Source organism: Leptonychotes weddellii, chromosome 1 (assembly GCF_054177405.1).
Source record: "Leptonychotes weddellii isolate Sample4059 chromosome 1, ASM5417740v2, whole genome shotgun sequence".
Taxonomy (NCBI): Eukaryota; Metazoa; Chordata; class Mammalia; order Carnivora; family Phocidae; genus Leptonychotes; species Leptonychotes weddellii.
The window spans coordinates 129,292,891-129,316,429 of NC_138369.1; the positions used below are offsets into that span (position 1 = coordinate 129,292,891).

Sequence of the window (23,539 nt, forward strand, 5' to 3'; positions counted from 1 at the left end):
CTTCAGAGCACACGGCGTTCCCTGTAAGCCGCCTGGAAGGTAAATGTGCATCTGGAAAGCATGAGCCTTGGGGAGAACAGCTAAACCACATGCAGCGCAAGGCACTCTGGAGAAGAGATCAGGGACTTGGCCTCAGAGAAAATACGCCTCTCCCAAGAGCAAAACACCCTGCAGGTTCATTTTAGACTAGATCATCTGTACTGACAGTCAGTGGTACTCAAAGTATTTATACAAAGTTGCTAGTTTTATAAGGTCAAAGGATCGCAGTTACCTTGTTTTATCAAGATTAAGTATTAAAATTTTGAGTAAGAAGCATAAGGACCCATAACTGTTCAAAATAAATGTTATATTTTGTATTGCAACTAATTTTGTAAAACTTCCTAATAATACAGTAAAGTGCTAATGAAAAGTCCAGCCCTCTTCTTTAATAAACATGTGTAGTCTCCTTTTTAGTGGAACCAGAACTCTACTTTCTGTCCTTTGTGAGCAGTGTCTATTTTTCTGAATATTTAGTCTTAAAAGAAAAACCAATGATAGGTGCTATTCTTAAGCTCTGCCTTTTTCTCTTTCGAGAAAGGATTAGCCGAACATTAATGAGGCAAACACGATAGAAGTATTTTAACTTCCTTTAGGAAACATATGAACACCTTTCAAATATATGGTAATTAAAACGTTCCTGACTAAACTCACATCATTGTTCTGTAGCATGATTTAATCCACTCGATACCAGGATATGAAATAGTGGTTTCTTCCTGTGTTCCCTGCCTGGTACAAGAGCCCTGATTTTCACAGTCAGGATTATAAGGTAGCTGGTGGGCATCCCTCCCTCCCTCGTGCAGCCTGGCTTATGGCATGAACCCAATTACATCCTGTGGTATGTAATTTCGGGAGCACTTTCTCCTACAATGTTAGATCTTTCGGGCTTGAGCCATCTGGTAACTTGGAACTGCTTTTCTGTTTTCCCTGCCTCCGTTTGCTGATCTGCATTTTGCTCTTTTATTTATCGGGGATGAAGGATGTTGCTTTGACTCCATAGTATTCTGTTATCCTCTGTTGTATGTATTAAGTGTCTGTAACTTGTCCTTATTCCAGTTTTCAAAATGACCTGTATGTACGTTCAGTTGTTTTAATAAAGTGAGCGTCAGATGCCATCTCTGCGTAACTCGTATGAACAAAGGTCAGTTCCCCAGGTGCTGACCTGTCCTATCTCAGGTGACCGTTAGGAGGGAGAGAAGAGGTGCTTATTTTTTCTCTTCAGTTCGTTGATGTTCATCCTGTTTTCTCTTTTGTTTGTTTTTATGTTACGTTGTCCCATTTCAGGAGCAATTATGTTTGCCTCTGCACATTTTAGAAGAGAAAGGTTTGAGCCAGGTCGCAGTGACGGTGCAGGCTCTCCTGGAGCTTGCCCCCCCCAAGCAGCAGCACCACTTGTCTGCTGCGTGAGGACCCCCAGCACCTGGGCGCTGGCCCGGCCAACCCGGAGCAGGACGGGATTGCTGCTGCCAGCCGGCTGCTTACGCAAAGCTCTTGCGTGCTCTTACGAGGGACTGTTTCCATGATTCCTAACAGGAATGTGTTGCTTCATTTCTCCATTTTAGGGGAGGTTATATCCATTTCCATGGGACTGTTTTAGGAAGACACAGTTGGTTTTCGCAAATGAAACTTAATTCTGTCATTACTGAGAACCCAACGCCGAAGCCTAAACTGGCTGTGCTTTCCTAGAGAGCAGGCTTGTCTCCCATTCCAGGAAGAAAGCTTCTCAGAAGGATAGCTAGCTTTCCTGAAAGCAGAGACATGTTACTATCTTTACCTGTTTCCTGTTTCTGGAACCCACTGGTTTCCAAAACTGGCTGTTCATTAGAATCTCCTAGAGCATTTGTTAAAATGTAGATTCTCATTCCAGTAGGTCTAGAGCGGGGCCTGGGTATCTGCATTTTCAACTGACATAGTGAGACCACTTTCCCAAGCCGGGTATTTTTTGTTATGATGTCGAGAGTAATGACTCCACTATGTTTGTCAGCCGCATTTAAAATCAGAAGCTATGTTACGATTACTTGGGACTGTCTGTCCAAGGCAAAACAAATACAATGTAGAAGGCCTAGATTTTTGCATAGTAAAGCAACGAGAGAGGTAAGTTGTATTTAAGGCCAGCATCTTAGGCCTTCCCCGAACTTCTGTCCACCACCACCACCTAAAACTTGGTTCTCATATGTGACATCCTGCTATTATCTGAACATTATAAACAAGCACTCTACACACAGGTTCCAAATCCTTAGGATGGTAACAGGCACTGCTCAGCGTCCTTTCCATTGAGCTCCCCCACCGCCTCCCCCACGCCGCTCCCAGGATACCGGGACCCGCAAATACCTTCCACTCACGGCAGATACACTTCCAGCTCCCTGACCGATGGAAGATTGTGAAAACAGAGCAGAAGGAGTAAAAGAGAAGCCAAGTTTCTTAATTTCTTTCAAGTAACTGCCAGTTTCCATGGCTGACTTAAGGCACTTGTGGCATCTTAAAAAACCGCGTGCTGTCTCTGTATGTAGCTCATCGAACTCTACCACGGGTGCCTTCTTCACTCCGCTGTGGGCCACGTAAGAGGGCGCAAGGGCTCATGGAGCACAAAGCCAGGAACCTTTGTTCAGGTTTAAACCACTAAGGTCTTTCTTACCCTAATCTTTTGAACCCCTTTTAGTTGTCAGCATATCTTTTGGTATTCACTGCCTTTATAAACCAAGTAAATAAGAGTAAGTGAAGATGCTAGTTATCTGAGATTTTTTTGGGTTGTGAACTATTCTGGACTTTCTTTCCCAGTGCATGCATTTGAGCAAAATGTTCTCTCTTTATCATGTAAATGCAGCATCTGAAAGTAACTGGATAAAATCTTGTTGAGTATCTGGTCAAAATAATGTTTTCTCCCTGTTCTCACAGGGAAACAAGTTCAGCGGAACATTCCACTTTGTCAAAGTTTAAAATTAAAGAACATAAAACATCTGATCTCAAAGCCCCACTGACCTTACAGAACAAAAGTAAAATGTTTTTTAACTGCTTAGAGCCAGACCCCGTTATATTTACAGTTCTAAACGGACCCACCAATCAAAGCGACTTGTTTAGAATTTAGCTGTGTGCATTTTTAAACTATAGGTATTTCTCCTTCTAGTCAACATTAAACCTCAGTTCAATTTCCAAATAACAGAAGCCATTTGAAATGAAACTCAGCAAAGAACAGGACTGTTTGTCACCTATTATGCAAGGAGTAATCCCAGAAGACATACAGAATGCAACATTTGGAAGATTTCCAAGTATTTATCCCATAGGAATAAGTGGAAATTTCCACTTATTTCACATCTTATACATAACGTGCAACCTTATTAATGCATTTTTATCAAACTAATGCAAATTTATATTTGAATTACTAGAAAAAAATTGTGTACAGTTTTGGTTGATAGTGAAAGAAAAATATCAAATGTATTTCTTTTCTAAGTCAAGATGCAAAAACATTTCGTGATGTTTTTGCTAGAAAATTTTTGTATTCAGTGTTCTGTACGTACCTTTTTTTTTTTTTTTTTTTTTTTTAATAAACTGGAAAGAAAATTTAGCATTTAGCCTTGCTAGACTCCAGTGTAAGATAAAGGTGCTGTAGTGGTTCTACCCGACCATTTATGAGCTTCCTACTGAAGCAGTGGCCAGCCCAGCGCGGAAGTATGAACAAAGAGGAGGCTGAGTGCCCACCCACCAGGGCCCCTGGCAGCTGCGGAGACTGTAAGTGAGCAGGTTCTCTGGCAACAGCTTCTGGCTGGAGGGGCCGTTGTTTGGCTGGAACAGAATAGGGGGCTTATTAGGAGGTCACTCTCTTTAACAGCTTTTTAAAATACAGCTTCATAGCTAACTAAGGAGTCTGTGATTTCTCTTACTTGCTACAGCTCAACAGTGACTAATGACATGTGACTACGCTGATGAGTAGGACAAAGTTTTAACAACTAAGTGCTTAAAATGGTTATAGCAATGAAGGAAAACATGGATATTTAGAAACTTTTTTATATACTTATTGCAGTGAGATGGTTTACAGCAGATTTCATTTTATTTCTGAAAATGTTGTAAACATGTAATTAGTAAAAGATTTTGTAAAACATTGTCCTATATTTGTATGTCTGTAAATATAATGCATAAGTTCTAAGTATAAATATGTCCATATCATGTATGTTATTTTAAATTGCCTGTATGCCACCTTACTTGTTGACATGAAAATAAAAGCCAACACTTCAATCGCATGAAATAAAGACTGACTTGAAAATGTTCGTACCTAAAGCATGGTTTCCTTGGCAAAAATGAAAGGTTACTTAGTTCCCTGGAGGGAACATCAGTAGAAACTGGTTCCTCATAACAGGCCCTTGAGATCAGTTTTGTGTTTTTTTTTTTTTTACTTTTGTAAAGAAGGATAGATAACAGTATTGCCCTGTATTTGGAATTACGTATAAGGCTTCATTCGTGAAATACATATGATGCAATGATGCATTTGGACACTTTTCTCTCAGAAATTACCAACTGTGCGGGGCACCTGGGTGGCTCAGTGGTTAAGCGACTGCCTTCAGCTCAGGTCATGATCCTGGAGTCCCGGGATCGAGTCCCACGTCGGGCTCCCTGCTCATTGGGGAGCCTGCTTCTCCCTCCGACCCTCCCCCCTCTCATGTGCTCTCTCTCTCTCTCTCATTCTCTCTCTCTCAAATAAATAAATAAAATCTTTATAAAAAAAAGTTTTAGAAATTACCAGCTGTGCAATAGGGAAAGCTTTAGCATCCCGAGACATTCTGCTTGGATTATCTTTACTCTTTCAGTCATAATATCCTGCAAGGTGAGAATTGTTGAGGAAGCAAAGCAGGTGTAGACCCCGGTGTCTCACTGATCAACAAGCTCTGCAAGCTAGTCTGCCAGCAGGCCCGTGTCCCCACCTTACTAGGTTGTACATCCTAACATTTCTGTTTATTCTAATTCATTATTTTTTAAATTTATAATTTATATCCCTATTTCCCAGAAAAGGAGCTGAAGCAACCTATAATAAGATAGGTATTCCATGCCCCCACCACCCCAACAAAAACACCAAAGTGATAATAAACCTAAAAGACAGGAAGGAACCAACCTTTGGACCTTATACTGTGTCTATATTATGCTAGACACTTTATAAACATTATCTTGTAATTCCGAATGAACACTTGACTTTTGCTCAAGAGTTTTTTCACTGTAGACAAATGACAGAATCCGAGACATTACAGAAATTACTGAAGTTTTAATGCATCACAATAACTAATAAGCCCACGAACTTTTTTCTGGTAAGAAAAAGCAAGAGAAATCTTTGCAAGGCTCCTAGCAATACTTCTTCCCAGCAAAAGTTTTTCAAAATATGAAGCAGCCCTAAGTCGATGGTATACTCCTAATTCAGGGTTTGAAAACTAATGCAACAGGCAAAGGGAAGGAACCGGGCAGCACCTGGGAATGTCCAGATAAGAAACAACCTGTAGATACAAGTTATCGGTGCTGCTAAAGTTTCTTCCTCCCTTCAAGTCCTCCTCCCCGTCTCCAGAAGACCAGGGGAAAAGACGAGAACTCCCATCACTTTTTCTTGCCTTTCCGCTTGTCCTTGTCTTTGCCTTTACCTTTAGAATCCTTGCCATCATCTTTGTCCTTCTTAGGCAGTCTGAAACCACCAATTTCCCTCCGTATCATAGTGCCTCGCCACCAGGCCTGGAGCTGGAAGAGAAAGGGGGAGTGAGTACAATTCAGAGTAGGCCTGCCAAGCTGCATCCTTTTCGCATAAGGGAGTTGTCTTGTCATAAAGTAACTTCTGTCTGAAGAATGGTGTGTGTCTGAAACATGGAAGCAGCCAAGCCCGCTCTCCCTCTAGCAACGCTCCCCTGTTTGCTGGATCCACAACTGAAGCCACGGACTCCTGAGTAAAGTTCGCAAGGAGTAAACATAAGGAAAAGGAATCTGATTAGGCCATTCTTTCCTTTACACTTAGAAACCTGGTTCCCATGTACTGCTTCTCTTTAGGAACATCCAAGTTCCCCACATCCAAACCACTTGATCCAAAAGCAATGTTGGTTAGCTAGGCCAGCAATTGGTCAAAGATAATTTCGATGACTTCAGTAGGCTTCCTGGTGCATTTCATGGCTTTAATGATTGATAAAAGGATCAGTACTCCTCTTTCGAAAAGGATTTCGATAGCTGCTTAAATATCTGTCATTAAACACAACTCTTCTGAATATAGTCTGGGCTACTTTAAAATCAGACTAAGCCCTAAAGACTGGGAGCAAATCCATTAGTGAAAACAAGTTTTCAGCTAGTCCCTACATTTTTGCTCTAAATCAAGGAATCCTGCCAAATAAAAAACACCAAAGAGGCTCGATAAATCCTTGCTAACTATACATCTGCCTCTCTCCTAATAGAAAGCTCATGTTTAGGTTTGGATACCTGGTTCTAAATGTACTTTAAAGCTTTCTTAATCTACCCCATAACATATATATCACAAACTACTGTTTGCACACTAGGATCTCAGCAGACCCTCCTCTTTCAGAGAGAAAGGCAATCCTCTAAACAACAGTCCTGGTCCAGCTAATGTTTATTTTTGCTTGAAAATATTTCCCAGAATCTGACCTGCCAGTTTCAACATGACTAATATACATGAGTTCATAGAAAATTAAAATTTTTTTTTTCTAGACTGCTACTTATTCCCTCCACCTTTTTGTGAAAATAGCTCTTATCAGAACCTAGCAGATAGCCTGGGCTAACATATAAATAGGATTTTGAGAAGCTCCTCCAGGGGCGCCTGGCTGGCTCAGTCAGTAGAACATGTGACCTTGATCTTGGGGTCATGAGTTCAAGCCCCACGTTGGGGGTAGAGTTAGTTAAAAAAAAAAAAAAAAAGGCAGCAGCAGCTCCTCCAAGAGCTGTTCTGATTATAAATAACATTCTTAAATTTGACCTTTAGGAGCAAGCTCTAGGTCCTGCTTCCCCTGCTAACCACCACTTTCCCCTGGATTAAGAGTTGGGGACATGTCCCTTGCTATGTGAACTATTTCCCTGCACCAAGGACTGCAGGCAAGTTCCAGTAATAACAAAAGGCCATCCTTCCTTAGAGATCTCCTGTTCCATGCTTCATAATAAATGAGAGAAACTTTGCGTTCCTCAGTGTTAGGCCAGCTATTGAACTGAAGGTGCCCTAAGATGCCAACTCTGGGGCGCCCAGGTGGCTCAGTCAGTTGAGTGACTGCCTTCGGCCCAGGTCATGATCCTGGACTCCCAGGATCGGGTCCCACATCGGGCTCACTGCTCAGCGGGGAGTCCGCTTCTCCCTCTGACCCTCCCCCTTCTCGTGCTGTCACTCTCACTCTCCCTGTCTCAAATAAAAATAAATAAAATCTTAAAAAAAAGATGCCAACTCTGGCTTTCTACCTTTATGATGCTCTTTAATTCCAAGTCATCCTGTTCTGTCTTCTTCCTGGTCTTCTCCTTTTCTAACCGATCTTCAGTGATGACCTGTTCATACTCCCTTATCTATAAAAGTAAACATGAATCCTAGGTTATAAGACAGTCTTGGCAAGGTGTGGCCCAGCCAGCCCTGCACGTTTAATATAAAATTTGAAAATAAAGTATGCCAAACCTAAAGATAAACCAAAGAAAAGAAAAAAACTAAGTGGATTCCTATGTTGTAAGTATTCATATATTAACTATATAAAAAATTTTTCAGTTTGGATCATTCAAATTTCCTATAAAATCTTGCATAAAAATGAACTAGTAACTTGATGTGTTTAATGACCTCAAAGTAATATAATTTTTTTTTAAACTCATAGAAAGTACATACACAAATAGCAGCCATCTTTTAAAAGAGAAATTTGGGAAGTTTTACAGTTATTCAATGACGAAACCATAATCCGGAGCTTTTTAAAAATCATAATATACAGATTATCTTCAGAGACCATAAAGTAGAAATAATAACAGTATCTATCTCAAGAGGTTGTTGTGAGGGTGAAGTAAGTTCTTTGTGTGGAACGCTAGCAAAGCGCCTGGAACAGAGCGAGCACCATGGTGGTGTGTCAGCTGCGGCTATTACTGTCCCCATCATGGATGTCGTCGTCGTCATCATCATCACAGAGAAGACACTCAGTGGTTTACAGGCACACCTCCACTTTGTCACAGAAATGGCGTTACCCAGCTGCCGTAGCTCAGCTACCAGCCAGTCCTCTGGCGCTCAGCCTTCCACTATCGAGACTGCTTCCTTACCGTCTTTGCGAGTTCTTGAAGGTGTGCTAAGTCACTGGCCTTAGCAGCTTTGAGAGCATTTAGTTCATTCTGTTTCATTTCTGTGTCCTTATCAAATTTCTCCATCCAGAACTCCAGCTTTTCCTCAAGTTTCTGTTCGGAAAGAACATTAAAACGTGGGTTCCACCAGACACAAAGCCTGATATACTGTATGAATCATTTATATAAGGTTCGTGAAAAAGCAAAACCTCTAGAGTGATAGAAGTCAGACTCGTGGCTACCTCTAGGGGATGGGTTGCTTTATTTGATCAGGAAGGGACAGGAGGGAGACTTCTGGGATGTTGTAAATGTGTTCTATATCCCTGTGTGGGTGGTGGTTACAGGAGTATATATATGCAAATGTTCAAACTATATGCTTAATATGTGTTACTCAATTTAAAAACAGAGGGAAGAGGGCCTTCCAGGTGTCTGGATAAGGGAAATCGGAAAGGAATAAAGGGTAGGTAGGAAATTTTGAAGGATAAAGAATGGCACAGATAAATCTTTGATTAGTAACAGTAAATACCAGGGGCGCCTGGGTGGCTCAGTCAGTTAAGCGTCTGCCTTCAGCTCGGGTCATGATCCCAGGGTCCTGGGATCGAGCCTCACGTCAGGCTCCGCGCTCAGCAGGGAATCAGCTTCTCCCTCTGCCTCTGCCTTCTGCTCCCCCCGCTCATGCTCTCTCTCTCTCTCTCTCAAATAAATTTAAAAATAATAAAATCTTTTAAAAAAAATAACAGTAAATAGCAGTTGAGAAGGGTACAATGTCTTCAAAATCCTAAAAAATAATAAATGTGAGTCTTAAGATTCTATACTTTGCTAACCTAGTATTCAAATGTGAGAGAAAGGAAGACTATACCTGGTCTTTAGAGAAGAGTTAAGAGGGTATTTTAGCAATGAAATCTAAAATTTCATTTTAGAAAGAGAGTATATGTGAGAAACAATAAAATGTATATTTAAGCTACATAATATACTTTTTTAAAATAAATCATAATCTGGAACTAAAATCCCAAATTAGGCAGTATCGTCTCCTGGAAACAGCCCAGACAGGCTCTGAAGGCAGAATGCCTAGGTTTCACTCCCAACTCTGGGACTCAAATAAGTTAACTTAAATTCTTTAAGCCTCAGTTCCCTCACTTATTAAATGGAAATATGTAACGAACTATTTCAGCATGGGATGTAGGAGAGGAAGAGTTAAAACTTTGCTTTAATAAAGACAAGAAGATAAAAGTATTGATTAACTCTAGACTTAGGAGGAAGAACAAAGTATAAATATGTATGTTAAAATGTCAAGGGTTACCACTCCAAGAACATAATGCCATAACTTCCAAACTCCTAGATCATGTACCTCAAGAATGAGATATCAAGAGGAGTCTTTAGCCTCTAACTCTGAAACTAATAATACATTATATGTTAATTAATTGAATTTAAATTTAAAAAAAATAAAACAAGTGGAATAGAAAAAAAAGCAGCATAACGCAATGAAAACAACACAAGCTTCAGAGCCTATCAGAGCCCTGTTCAAATCTTAAATCTCCCATTTTCTAGCTGTATATATTGGACATGTTAATTAATACCTCTGAGGCTTTGTTTCTTCTTTGTAAAATGGGACTAATATTACCTACGTCCTAGGATTATTATGAGGAATAAATATAATGTATATGGTGCCTGGCATGAAAAGGCTTTCAATAGGGACGCCTGGGTGGCTCAGTCAGTTAAGCGGCTGCCTTCTGCTCAGGTCATGGTCCCGGGGTCCTGGGATCGAGCCCCACATCGGGCTCCCTGCTCAGCGGGGAGCCTGCTTCTCCCTCTGCCTCTGCCTCTCCCCCTGCTTGTGCTCTGTCTCTCTCTCTGACAAATAAATAAAATCTTTTAAAAATAAAATAAAATAAAATAAAAGGCTTTCAATAAATGGTGCTTATTTTAATTATAACTAACTAAATAAATGAAATTTTTAAAAAGGAGTCTTTAGGTGGTACATTGACATGGAATTTTTTTAAAACATGATTCAATTAATCATTCTGATCAAGTTAAAGAGAATATATCAGTTTGGTGCAATCATGTCTTTAACATCTTTCTAACTCTTGTTAACATTTTTCTTCTTTTTTTTAACAAAAAGAGACAGTCTCCAGGCAGGCAAGAAGAACTGGCTAAAATGCAATAATATCATTTGGTATTTATTGAACTTCTATTTATGTTAATCTCTACTTATGGCAAATGATACTGGTTTTTCTTTTATAGTAATGATATAAAAATCTTAATTTTGTTGTTTAGGTGAGTAATTATGTACAAAATCGTAATAACACAGGTGGTATGCTGATAATACAAAACTATGAAAGTGGTATGCAAATAATGACTTTGCACTAGACAGCAAGAAATCGAACAATATGGGATGCCTGGGTGGCTCAACTGGTTAAGCATCTGCCTTTGGCTCAGGTCATGATCTCAGGGTCCTGGGATCAAGCCCCACATCAGGCTTCCTGCTCAGTGGGGAGTCTGCTTCTCCTTCTCCCTCTGCCTGCCGCTCTGCCTACTTATGCTCTCTGCTCTCTCTCGTGTTCTCTCTCTCAAATAAATAAAATCTTCAAAAAAATACACAAATAACTTGTAGATTAAGGAAGTAATAAATTATAAACTACAAATTATAATGCCTATAATTTATTTAAAGGCGTGAAAAAGGTAAGATGAATTAATGGAGGAAGGATGTATAGAAATGTGATGAAGCAAGAATAAAAAAATCTTAATGGTAGAATCTACCAGTAGATGATATGGGTGTTCACTGTAAAATTCTTCCAACTCTGTGTTTGTTTGGAAACGCTCAAAATAAAATGTTGGGGAGAAATAAATAAATTAGAAATTATTTGAAAGGAACACTCAAAATAAAATGTTGGGGAGAAATAAATAAATTAGAAATTATTTGAAAGGAATGACGACAACAGGGGCATCTGGGTGGCTCAGTCGTTAAGCATCTGCCTTCAGCTCAGGTCATGATCCCAGGGTCCTGGGATGGAGTCCCGCATCAGGCTCCTTGCTCAGCGGGGAGTCTGCTTCTCCCTCATCCACTGCCCTTGCCCCTACTTGTGCTCACTCGCGCTCTCTCTCATGCTCTCTCTCCCAACAAGTAAATAAAAATCTTAAAAAAAAAAAAAAAAAGGAATGACAACATAAGCATTATGTATCAAAACCTGTATTCTGCAGCCAAACAGTACTCAGAAAATACGTTGGGTTACATGCATGTATTAGAAAATAATAAAATTTAAAAATAAGTGAATAAAACATTTAAAAAACTAGACAAAAGATTATCAACTAATTACTCAAAATAAAAGCAAAAACTAATGTGAAAAGGAAAAAATAAAACAAACAGATTTGCTCAATAAAGCCAAAAGATGGTATTTGCGAAGACCAATAAAATGGCCAAAACTTTGACAAATCTTAGCAAGAAAAAGGGAGAGAAGACACAAATTTTTTTAAAATAAAGATGAAAAAGATAACTACAGGAATAAAGGAAAGTTTTAAATTGTGAGAGACTGGAGCACACCTTTATACTAATAAATTTGAAAGGAATGTTTTAGATGAAATGGGTTCTTTCTAGGAAGAAATTACCAAAAATGACTCAAAAAGAGATTCTTTAGCTGAAGACATCAATAATCATTTAAAAAATTGAAAAGGTAGCTGACCATCTCCCCTTGAAAATGGTACCCAGACAAGATTGTCTATGACTAAATTTTAGCAAAGTTTCAAGGAACAGATAATAATCTATTTGTTCTATTGGTATTTTTAGGTTTCAGAGCATAAAAAGGTGGAAAGCTTCCCAAGTCAAGCTGCTAAGTTAGCATAACTGATAGCAACACAAAGACCACCAAAAAATAAATCTATAGGTTAATCTTGTTTATGGAATATATAAATGCAAAATAAAAATCTATGAATCAATCTAGCAGTCTGGTAAAAGAATAATATATTATGAACAAGTAGAGTTTATCCCAAGAATTTGAAGATGATTCAACAGCAATAAATCTATTAATATATTTTACTTTATTAGCATATTAAAAAAGAAAAAGCCCATATCATCTCAATGGATGGAAAAAATCCATCTCATAAAACATGAATACTCATTCCAGATTAAAAAGGAAAAAAAAAAAAAAACCTCGGCAAGACCAAAAGGAAACTTACTTAACTTGATAAAAGTTTATCTCCCATAAACCTACGGAGTAAACCTCATACAATCCCCATTTGTGCCTGTATCAACTGATGGCCTCTCAACCCCACATGCATCCTTTACCAGCCAGCTTTGTCACCCTGGATGCTTGCTCTATCTAACTAGTTCTCTTTTGCCCTGTGGCACAGTGATAAGCTTTGTCAGTAGAGGGTGCTGGAGGGACATGACAGGAGAGCTTCACTCCTTGGTTCCAGCGTCCTTCCTCTTTTGTTCCTGGGGCACATGCATGACAGTGGCATGTGTGTGGGACACTGATGCCACTTATTCACCGTCAAGTTCTGTTGACACAACAGGATTCTTGCTTAGCAAAGAGCCCACCGTTCCCAGTTTGCCCACTTTATCCCACTACCTATGAACGTGCTCTGACCCAGAACAACAAAGCAAACATCTCTCTCTGTTTATCCCTTCCTTGGATACAATCCTTCGAACCTAGGATGGTCTTTAGAGTTCTCTTTTATCCTTTCTTTGTAGCCAATCCCTTATTATCAGTTAATGATTCTTTTGCTAAATGTTCCCTGCTGAAACTACTGGTGTGTTTTCTGTCACCTAACTGAACCGTGATTCAAAACTGTTACCCAAAATAGCTTCTGTCCCACCTTCTCATTCATATGTCTTATTAAGGCATCCAAAGTCCTTGCTACGTCCTGTTCATCAGATAGAATCAGCATCATGCTGTGGACTACTACAATGTTTTGCAGAAAGTCAAAGCAGGCAGTGTCTCCGTAGACGGTATTATGGCCCTGATGTGAGCCTGTGAGGGTATACTGTTGGCCCTGCCAGGTAAAAGCAAACTGCTTCTGGAGCTTCTTCCAAACTGGGTTGGAGACACAAGCTTTGGTCAGGTGAAGGTTAATAGCTGCCTACCAAGTGCCAGTGGCCTTTGAAGAATTTCTCCAGTCAAGATACTACACCTGGAACTGTAGCTGCAGTTGGAGTCATCACCCAACCGCACTTACAACAGCCCCAGTCATTGTCCAAGATCATTCAACTCAACAGGCCACACAGCTGAATTAAATGGGGATGTGGTAAATATCACTACCTCTGCTTCTTTCTTCTTTGTTGGCACTAATTTCTGCAGTTGCAAAAGGCGTCCAGCATTTGCTCATGATTTACTATGTTGGAAGAAAGAGGAAGTTCCAGAGACTTCTACTTAGCCCTTACCACCATGATAGCCCTCACTCCATAGGTCAGAGAGCCAGTGTGGAAATTCTGTCTGTTGCTGAGAATGTCTATTCCAATTATATGTTCCATAATGGGAAATAACTACAGGGTGGATCCACAGAACAAGTGGTCCCAGAGTAAATCAGACTTGAGTTAAGACTCCACCTATCACCTGAGCACTACAATCCCTCATTTTGAGTAGGGACCACAGTGTTGTTTCGGGTCCCCAGGAATTAATATCAAATCAGAGCCAATGTTTAGTAATCTGAAAAAGTCTGGGTATTTTCTGTTTTCCAGTGTATAGTAACTGGTCCCTTTGAGTAGGCTTAGGGGAAGATTCACAATATATACCTGCAGTAATAGTGCAGAGTTCATTCTCAGGGGGACGTGGCCCTTTCAATTAAGGAGCTTTGGTCTCTGAATTGACTTAGTTCTGGAAATTGGAGGAGAAACCATGATCCTTCATTGTGGTGACTCAGATCAGGGTTTTGGCTTCTAATCTTGGACTTTCTTCTGTTACATATATCAAGTAATTCTTTATCAGGCCCCTCATCAATTTTGTTCATAGGGATACCATGATTAATCAGCTGTTGCCAAATACCCCTATGGGCAAAGGCATTCTGATTTCCAGTACATTCCTACTGCCCTTCATGGTAAATGTGTTCACCTGTCTTTAGCAGTTAAGTGCTGCTACATGTCCTCTGGCTCTCCAGGATCCCATCATCACCACTGACATCAGGGAAGCCATTTCAATGATGATATCACCCATGATCTTACCTGGCCTACATAGGAAAGCAACCAAAGACCTTTTCGAGGATGCAGGTGCTCCCCTCACTAATGTATTTCTCAATGTCTTAGTATAGGAGTGTCCTCTGGGAAAAAATGTCTCACAGAAACTCATTACATGTAGGTGCTCAGCAGCAGATCTGTAGGTCACACAAATTCACTCTGATATTCCTATTTCCCTAAGTCTTTGGATTCTCCTCCAGATCATAGCAGGGAAGCTCTGGCATCTCCACCTCATTAAATGTGGGCCACTGCTGAGTTGTTGAGTCCAAGTTTCAAGTGAACTCTTAGAGTCACCTCCAGCTTCACAAGCTATCACATCAAATCCAGAATCTCTAGTAAGTATATCCATATCAATGAACGTGACTCAATCCAGCATTATATCCCACCCGCATTGGTCTAACATCCTTAGAATCCATTCCCATACATGTCTCCCAATTACAAGCGAAGTCTTGTAATGCTTTAGGTTTATAAGCTATTTCCCTCTGAATTATAGTTATCTGAGTTATCTGTACCCTGGAACTTGCTGAGATTTGACTCTAGTAATGGATCCAGGGGCAATAGGAGTGATTGTGCTGGGTCTTGAGAGTGAGCATCTGACTCAGATGAAGTTATTACTATGGCATTTTCAGGGAAAATAAGGCTAATCTCCTCAGACCCTGGAGGGCATACTACTTCCACAGGCAAGGGAGGCTCAGAGTTACTTGGGGGTTCAAGATTATCAATTACTTCTGAATCCATAGAGATGTTCCTATTCCGAGTTTCAGGGTCCCATTATTTCCCAATAAATGCCCTAACTTGCACGTGAGAAACTTGGCATGATTATGAATTCACGTGTAATACTGACTGAAATACCATTAATACCAAGAATAGAAAAATGGGGCCCCATTACCACTACTACTAATCAACATTACACTTGACACTCAAGCTATACAATAAGCCACAAAATGGAAACAGACATATAAATAACAAAAAGGAAAATATAAATTTGTCTGCAGTCAATAAGATTTTCTATCTAGAAAATCTAAATGAATCAACTGAAAAGCCATTAAAACTAATATGAGAGGACATAAGGCATCTATGGCGATAGGCAAAAATGAATAGCCTTTCCATATACCATGCATTTAGAGACATATCTAAGAATGTTTAGCATTGTTATACTAGCAAAACTCAGAAACAACCTGAATGTCCACTGGCAGAAGAATGGTTAACTAAATTTTGGTCTATCCCTTCAATGGGATATTATATAGCAGTTGTACTGCTATAGGAAACATTAAGACAAAGTATATTTTAAAAAAAAAACAGGGGCGCCTGGGTGGCTCAGTCGTTAAGCATCTGCCTTCGGCTCAGGTCATGATCCCAGGGTTCTGGGATTGAGCCCCGCATCGGGCTCCCTGCTCCGCGGGAAGCCTGCTTCTCCCTCTCCCGCTCCCCCTGCTTGTGTTCCCTCTCTGGCTGTGTCCTCTCTGTCAAATACATAAAATCTTTAAATAAATTAAATAAATAAAAATTTAAAAAAAACCAGTCTGGAACAATATATATAGTAGGATCCATTTATGTCACAAATATCAATATATTAATAAATAAATAGATGGCTAGATAAATACTAAAAACGTAAGTATTTAGGTACATACACAAGTATGCATATCAAGAAAAAGATATAGAAGAAATACTGGAACAATTTGGAGTGATTACAAGAGCTTTCACTTTTTCACCTTTTAAAATCTGTGTATTTCTGTGCTGTCTCAAATTTTTCATTGAAAAATACTTACGGGGGCGCCTGGGTGGCTTAGGTCATGGATCGAGCCCGACATCAGGCTCCCTGCTCAGCGGGAGCCTGCTTCTCCCTCTCCCACTCCCCCTGCTTGTGTTCCCTCTCTCACTGTCTCTCTTTGTCAAATAAATAAATAAAATCTTAAAAAAAAAAGAAAAGTATTTATGCATTGCTTGTGTTATTGGGTTGTTGATCTAGGAAACACTGACTTTATCCATCCATTATCCATTTATCCACCAACTCATCTGACTGTTATTAAGCACATGCTAACTATGCATCTAACACTTGAACAAGTAACATGGTACATAATCCCTAAACTGCCTGGGTGTAAGACCCTATTCCTAATAGCCTACCAGATTTTTGTTTTCAGTAAGGCCCTCTGAGATAGCATCTATAAAGTATTTCTTAATCACAAATTTGGAATTGTTTACTGAAAATTTATTAGCTTTTCTCAAAGAAGCTAGACTGAATTGTAAGCTAGAAATTTTTTCCTTATTCACCCAACAGGGATATTTTTTTAAAACTCCATTCAGCTTAGTTTGTTATTAGTTTTAGAAATACTAATTAAAACCATTTCAATCACATAATTCACACAAGAAGAAAGAAGATAAAGAAATATATGAAAAAATGGTCAATTTTTCAATTCTATTAGCAAAAAAAAGCAAAATAAAACAACTCATTAAATTAACACCTTAAAAATATCTAAAATGCCTAGTGTGGTTGATGATACCTTGAAATTAGTGTCAGCAATTTACATTGTTGATGGTAGTGTAGAATAGAAAGTATTAGCAATATTTATCAAGAGTCCAGTCTCTCTGACATAATACTGTCATGTTTCAGATTTACTTTTGGTAAATAACTGCAATGAAGGAAAACAGTTTTTTGGGCAAAGCTTTCATTACTGCATTATTTATAATAATGAAACCTTGGAAATAATCTAAATATCCAAAATAAAGGGTAACAAGCAAACTATGGCATAACCATTCAATAGAACATAAAACTATTTTAAACTATTTCATGAAGACACTGTAATAACATGAAAAAAAATGAGTGAAAAAGCAATTGACAATTTAAAAAAATCTTCCCTCAACTCAGAGTGTGTTATTTTAATAATTTTAAAAATCAGTAAATTTTATTTTAAAATTATGACTATGAGGAATATAGAAGCAAGAAAACAGTTTCTTATATAATGCTAAATGATAAAGGCAGAAGACAAAATTTTACCTGTACTCAAATTACAGTTTTATAAAATATTCATTCAGATAGATAACTGTGAGACAAGATATGGGCTACAGCTCATTCATCAGGCCAGTAGAATTATGGTTGATTTTTTTATCCCTCAAAAAATTTTTCCTTAAAAAAAATTTTTTTTGCCATCCTTGGTATTTTGTAAGTGGAACACAAACCCATTAGAGGGTAGAAAAGTTTTGGTGACCCACCTCCTGCTCCTTTCTAAGGAACATTTCAATCTCCATATGAATCCTGTTCTCTTCTTCGGTTTTCAGCCTCAGCTTCTGTGACAACAATAAACCAGTATCAGGAATTCTTGCCATGAGAAGTTCTCAAGATTAGAGGTGTAGCTGTGACCATATCTCAGTTTTCTCTACCAGCTGGGATCCCAAGAATCCTGCCATATTGCTCTAGGGCGGCAAATCATTCCCTTCAACCCAATTCGTGCTCATGAACATCACTGAGCCATGTGTCGGGCACTCTGCAGGACACGTGCCAGTGCCCAGGACAAAAGGACCAGGATCCGCTTGCCTGGATAAAGTAATGTCAATTTAAGGAGAGAAACAATACTTCAAGGGGACAAGGTTCTTAGGCCTAGAAAAGGAAATTCCAGAATGCAAGAAAGTTTGTAGTCAGAGTCGTATGACAAACCCGGGGAGTAAGCTTTCAAATAAGGGGGGCCCAGAGAAAGCAGTCCTCCTCCCCACGGATGACGCCACTCATGTTTGCTCCTTCCCACCTACCTACTGTTCAGTTAGCCATTGTGTCCTTCCTTTTCTAATGAGGGTCTACTCCTTGTTTCTTTCTCCTGATAATTTTTCACTGTGACTTGCCAGCTTTATAAATTTAGCTTTGAATGAAGTTCAGCTCTCTTGATTTTATATTTCTTAATGGAGGGATAAAAGGTACCAGTTGGGCAGCAGCAAAAAACCACACTTAGTAAGTATCTTGGAACGGCAACTGGTTTCATAAAATAAGGATAAAGTGACCAAGGGAAGAAAGCACAACTGATTTTCAAAGTCATCACAAAAAACAGTGGATGTAGCCTACAGCCTATCAGAATCTCTGCCTGCAAATACACAAGACCTCATTCTGTTTTTGTTTCTAGTCTCAAATGTGAGAGCTGCAGGAGAGATGGAGCAAAGATCAAGAAAATCTTCCCCTCCTTCCTCCTCTGTTAGCTGAGGCAATACGAAGAGTGACAGCTCGAATGCCATATACCGTGTTCATTCCTAATGTAGTAGTGATTACCTCTATCTCTTCCAGCAAGAGCTCCTCAGTTCTGTTACATTTCTTCTGGGTCTGGGAGATCTGCAGCTCAGTGTTTTTCTTCATATAGTGATTTTCCATGTTGGTTTTTGCCTTCATCTCTTGCAACTGGTCCTTGAGGTGAGCAATATATTCATTCCGACTCTGTAGAGGTTAAGACCAAGTTTCTAAATTAAAATACATTCAGGGGGCGCCTGGGTAGCTCAGTTCGTTGGGCATCCGACTCTTGATTTCAACTCAGGTCATGATCTCAGGGTCATAAAATGAAGCCTGGCATTGGGCTCTTTGCTCAGTAGGGAATCTGCTTGAGATTCTCTCTCTCTCCCCCTCCCTTTCCCTTTGCCCCTCCCCCTGGCCTCTCTCTCTCTTTCTCTCTAAAATAAATAAATCATTTTAAAAATAATAAAGTAAAAAAAAATACATTCTACCTCCATTCAGTTCAGCCAATGGCTAAAGCCTACCTTTTGTATTTATAAATCAACAAGGAACTGGATCTATTTTTCTGTTATTGCACTATAGGAAAGTTAGCCAATAATCATGGATAGTATACATGAAAATGAAGGATAAGTAGTTCTCAGCATCAGGAATGGGAGATTCTTTCCTAGGTACACTATTTGGGTAGTCTGTATGCACAAAGGTTTCCCATTACTATCACAGTTTGGTAGAAAGAGCCCTGGTCTAAATGATCAAAAGACCTGTCTTCCCACCCAAGCCCCCAATAGCTGTGTTAACCTGGCCAAGTCAGTTAAACTCTCCAAGTCTTACCTTCTATAAAATAAAAACATTAATATCTGCCCTGTCTGGAATATCTCAGCAAGTGATTATAAGGAATTAATTAAGAATATGTAAAAACTCTTTGCAGGTCACAAAGTGCTTGGCAATTTCAAGGTTTCCATATTCATTAAAAAAATATTCATTCAGTACCATACTAAGTTAAATAGTGGAGACCTAATAGACATGGTCTTTGCCTTCATAAAGCTTACAGTCTAGTGACAGAGATGTGATTAAAATAAAACAAACTTTTTGGGGCACCTGGCTGGCTCAGTCAGTGGAACGTGCGCCTCTGGATCTCAGGGTTAGGAGTTCGAGCCCACGCTGGGTGTAGAGATTACTTAAAAATAAAATCTTAAGGGGTGCCTGGGTGGCTCAGTGAGTTGGGCAGCTAACTCTTGATTTCAGCTCAGATCATGATCTCAGGGTCGTGAGATCGAGCCCCATGTCCGGCTCCCTGCTCAGCGGGGAGTCTGCTTCAGGATTCTCTCCCTCTGCCCTTCTGCCTGCTTGCTCTCTCTCTTTCTCTCTAAAATAAATAAATAAATCTTTTAAAAGATAAAATAAATAAAATCTTAAAAAAGAAAGCAAACTTTTTTAAAGGCACAAAACACTATTAAAGAATAGGACAACAGGCCATGGGACAGAGTAACAACGGAGGCCCACATTAGATCAGATAGTCTATAAAGGATTCTCTGAGAAAGGAATGTTAAATCTGGCACCTGAACGATAAGTATGTATGTCACATGAAAAGTGGGGTCAAGGAAGAGTCTAAGAAAAAGGAAAAATAAGTGCCTAAGTCTTGAGGCAGCAAAAACCTGGATACATTCCAGGAAATGAAAAAAAAGTCCAGAGACTATCCCAGCAAGGGTTGAGAGTGGGACAAGATGAGGTTGTAGAGGGAGGTAGGATGGACTATGTAGGACCTCACAGGCACTAGTATGGAGTCTGAACTGTAATCCAAGGGCCATGGGGAGCCTCAGAAGGGTTTTAGTCAGGGAGGTAACATCTGATTGTTTGAGAAGAACCATACACAGCATGAGTAATTTCACAGAGAGATGATCAGTTAGCTGACAGCACGACAAGCAAACACAATTAATAATGAAAATGCATTGCTTTAGTCAGAGATCTCTGTTTCTCTAAATACCAACCAACTTTAGTTGTACCACGTAAGTTGGGTGGAGTTAGTTCTAAGCATTAGAAGAAGAAGCAAAGCAGAAATCGGTCAAGATCATCCACAATGAAAAGCAAACATCGTTTAAAGGATCATAGGCCCCTAAAAATAGTCAGAAAGGAACTCTTCAAGCATCTTGTCTGGCTTCTTGGTGTAACTCTATGGAATCCTTCCAATTATCCAGCAGTTATTCCGACGGTATCAGAGCCCCTCCAAGAAGATAAGTATCTCTGGCAGAGAACGTGGGACAAGCCCAGTTGCTAATACATCGCAGTACTTCTTAACCTCTTACAAGTTGTAGGACTGTGGGCAATTTACTTAACCTAAGACCTTTCTCAACTGTAGAATCCTGCCAGTGCCTCGCACAACTTAGCTACTCAATAAATGTTTATTAAATGCATTTTAAGAGAGGCCTTTTTTGGCTCACTTTTCCCCCTTCCCTTCTTTCTACACGCTCCTCCCTTTTCCCATCTCTTCCCATTTTGCTTCCCTCCTCCCTCCTAATTCAAGCTGTATGGTAGTCAGCGATAAAGTCTGGATTTCTAGGAAGACTTGAGTTAGAGTGAAATGTGACAGCTTCACTTCCTCATTGGCCGGAATCTTTATACCTATTTAACCGCTTAGGCTTTCTTCGAGGTCCTGCTTATACGCCACTTAAGTCCAGAAAACCTTTTCTAGAAAACCTCAGCCCATATAAAACTGTAGTTTTATTTCTCACAGAATCTAATGGTGTTGAACAGTTAGGTATTCATTAAATAGCATCCATACAAAGATATACTTTCAAAAACTCAAGAAAATGTTCTGGTCAGTTTTCTTTATCAAACCAAATATTGAGTCTTTCAGAGTAAAAATATGAAGATCAGAAATGCAGTTAAAACTCTAGGAGGTTCTGCCTATGGCAAGCAAAAGGTATTATGTTACGTAACTTAATAAGGTCATAAACCACTGGTCTACAATTACCCTGTGCCAAGCCAAAGGCATCTGGTTTCAGTGCTGTTGCCATGGGCCTCAGATTATTCCCTCCTATAATGCTGTTCTGCACAACTTGTGGCCTTCTATGGTCACCGTGTGGGAACAGAGGAAGATAGAAAATGTTGACAGGCTAGTGATGGTAAAATCATGATCAAATGCACTGCAGTATCATCCCATATCTTCATCTTCCCGGTCTGCAAAAAAGAAGCAACCTAGAAGCAGGGTGGGTACAGGCCAAAGGTCGTCGTGGGTTGTAGGAGTTCCTTTTAGGATTCTCACTACGAAAAGATCTGCCCTCACCACAACCCACCAGCATAACCCTGGTCGCCCAGGGTGTCTACAGCCTTCCCCATGATCAAGGTCTGTGGACTAATGCAGCATATTTGTGGGTTTTTGTAGCAGACCAAACTTGACTTACAAATCCCCAAATTGCCTTCAGATCTGTACTCGTTATTTGAATTCAGAGGAGGATGATTTAGTAATGGAAACAAGCAGTCAACCAATTATAGTTAATAAGGCTCCAATGACTGCCACAAAAGTGTAAGCCAAAGGATTTTAATGGTAGTGTCCATTTTCATAACTGAACACAAAGTAGAGAAGAGGGTTTGGTTGGAGGGAAAAAGGAAAATGGGAATGTGGTCTATTAAAGTGACAAAAGCCAAAGAAAAAAAATACAATTCTGTATTAAGTTAACATCTGTATTTGTCTGTCTAGGACTAAGAATAGTGGCTGGTTCTAAAACAGTCTCTGAATAAACTCTGAGCTACACAGTCACCCATTCTAAGATGCAGATGAAACAGGTCCAGACTTCTAAAGTTTCAGGCTCCAATTTCAGCCATTCCTTCATTTCCATTTGAACAATTCCCGTTTCAATTGTACCAATTTCCTCTGCTCTTTTGTAATAAAGTTTCCTTTATTGACTGATCTTGACTGATCTCCTCTGAGTAAACTCCTTTAAATGTAATGCCTAAAACTATACACAATATTATAAATGTCTAACTACAACAGAGAACACGGGAGTATTTTTTTCCCTACTGTATAAATACTATACAGCGCCCCAAACTGCAGTAATCAAAACAAAGAGGAAGCACTTCAAATGCTTTTAACGAGACTGGTCACGATTGTCAGGGTTCTGAGGACAATCCAGTAGAAGCAGCACTGTAAAAGGCAGACTCTGCAAAATCTACAGAAGATGGGAAGGCAGGCACTTTTTAAAAATGCTGTTACTACAGAGCACCTGGGTGGCTCAGTTGGTTAAGCGTCTCACTTTGGCTCAGGTCATGCTCTCAGGGTCCTGGGATGGGGCTTCGTGCTCAGTGGGGAATCTGCTTGCCCTCTGCACCCCCTGCTTGTGCTTGCTTTCCCTCTCTTTCTCTCTCATTCAAATAAATAAAATCTTTTTTAAAAAATGCTGTTACTACCACAAAAAGTGGTAAGACCCTAACCTCAGGGATTCATGTTAGAACCTGGCTAAACCTCTAATGAAACTATTGAAGACAAGTTAGGTCTTCACAATTCTCAACTTCTAACAGTCTTCTAAACAAAATTAGGCCTTTTGTTTCACTTTCGCATCCTCCTAGAGTCAGTTCAGTGTTCTAGTAATCAATTGGGTTTTGAATTCTGATGTCTATTACTTATCATATACCAGCTTTCAGTTGCTTGCAAATTAGCAAGCATGCCTTCTATATCTTCATTCACTTCTTTTTTTAAAGATTTTTATTTATTTATTTGACAGAGAGAGAGATAGCGAGAGCAGGAACACAAGCAGGGGGAGTGGGAGAGGGAGAAGCAGTCTTCCTGCCGAGCAGGGAGCCCGATGTGGGACTCGATCCCAGGACCCTGGGATCATGACCTGAGCCGAAGGCAGACGCTTAACGACTGAGCCACCCAG

At 39.7% G+C, this 23,539-nt stretch overlaps 2 protein-coding genes across 8 annotated transcripts in view; one reads left to right on the forward strand and one right to left on the reverse strand.

Annotated features, from left to right (window-relative positions):
- LRCH3 (leucine rich repeats and calponin homology domain containing 3) overlaps positions 1 to 4,302 on the forward strand; it is a 109,486-nt gene extending 105,184 nt beyond the window's left edge. The window contains exon 18 of the mRNA XM_081814631.1: positions 1,321 to 4,302. Within this exon, the coding sequence (XP_081670757.1) occupies positions 1,321 to 1,443 (123 nt within the window). The 3' untranslated portion in view covers positions 1,444 to 4,302. The remainder of the gene's footprint in view (positions 1 to 1,320) is intronic.
- A 962-nt stretch (positions 4,303 to 5,264) lies between these two features.
- DRC9 (dynein regulatory complex subunit 9) overlaps positions 5,265 to 23,539 on the reverse strand; it is a 45,448-nt gene continuing 27,173 nt past the window's right edge. For all 7 annotated transcript variants that reach the window (XM_031033653.2, XM_031033651.2, XM_081832334.1 and 4 more), the window contains 5 exons: positions 18,714 to 18,875; positions 17,672 to 17,746; positions 8,278 to 8,409; positions 7,450 to 7,551; positions 5,265 to 5,745 (listed from right to left, as the gene is read on the reverse strand). In XM_031033653.2, coding sequence (XP_030889513.2) covers positions 5,608 to 5,745; positions 7,450 to 7,551; positions 8,278 to 8,409; positions 17,672 to 17,746; positions 18,714 to 18,875 — 609 coding nt within the window. In that variant the 3' untranslated portion in view covers positions 5,265 to 5,607. The remainder of the gene's footprint in view (positions 5,746 to 7,449; positions 7,552 to 8,277; positions 8,410 to 17,671; positions 17,747 to 18,713; positions 18,876 to 23,539) is intronic.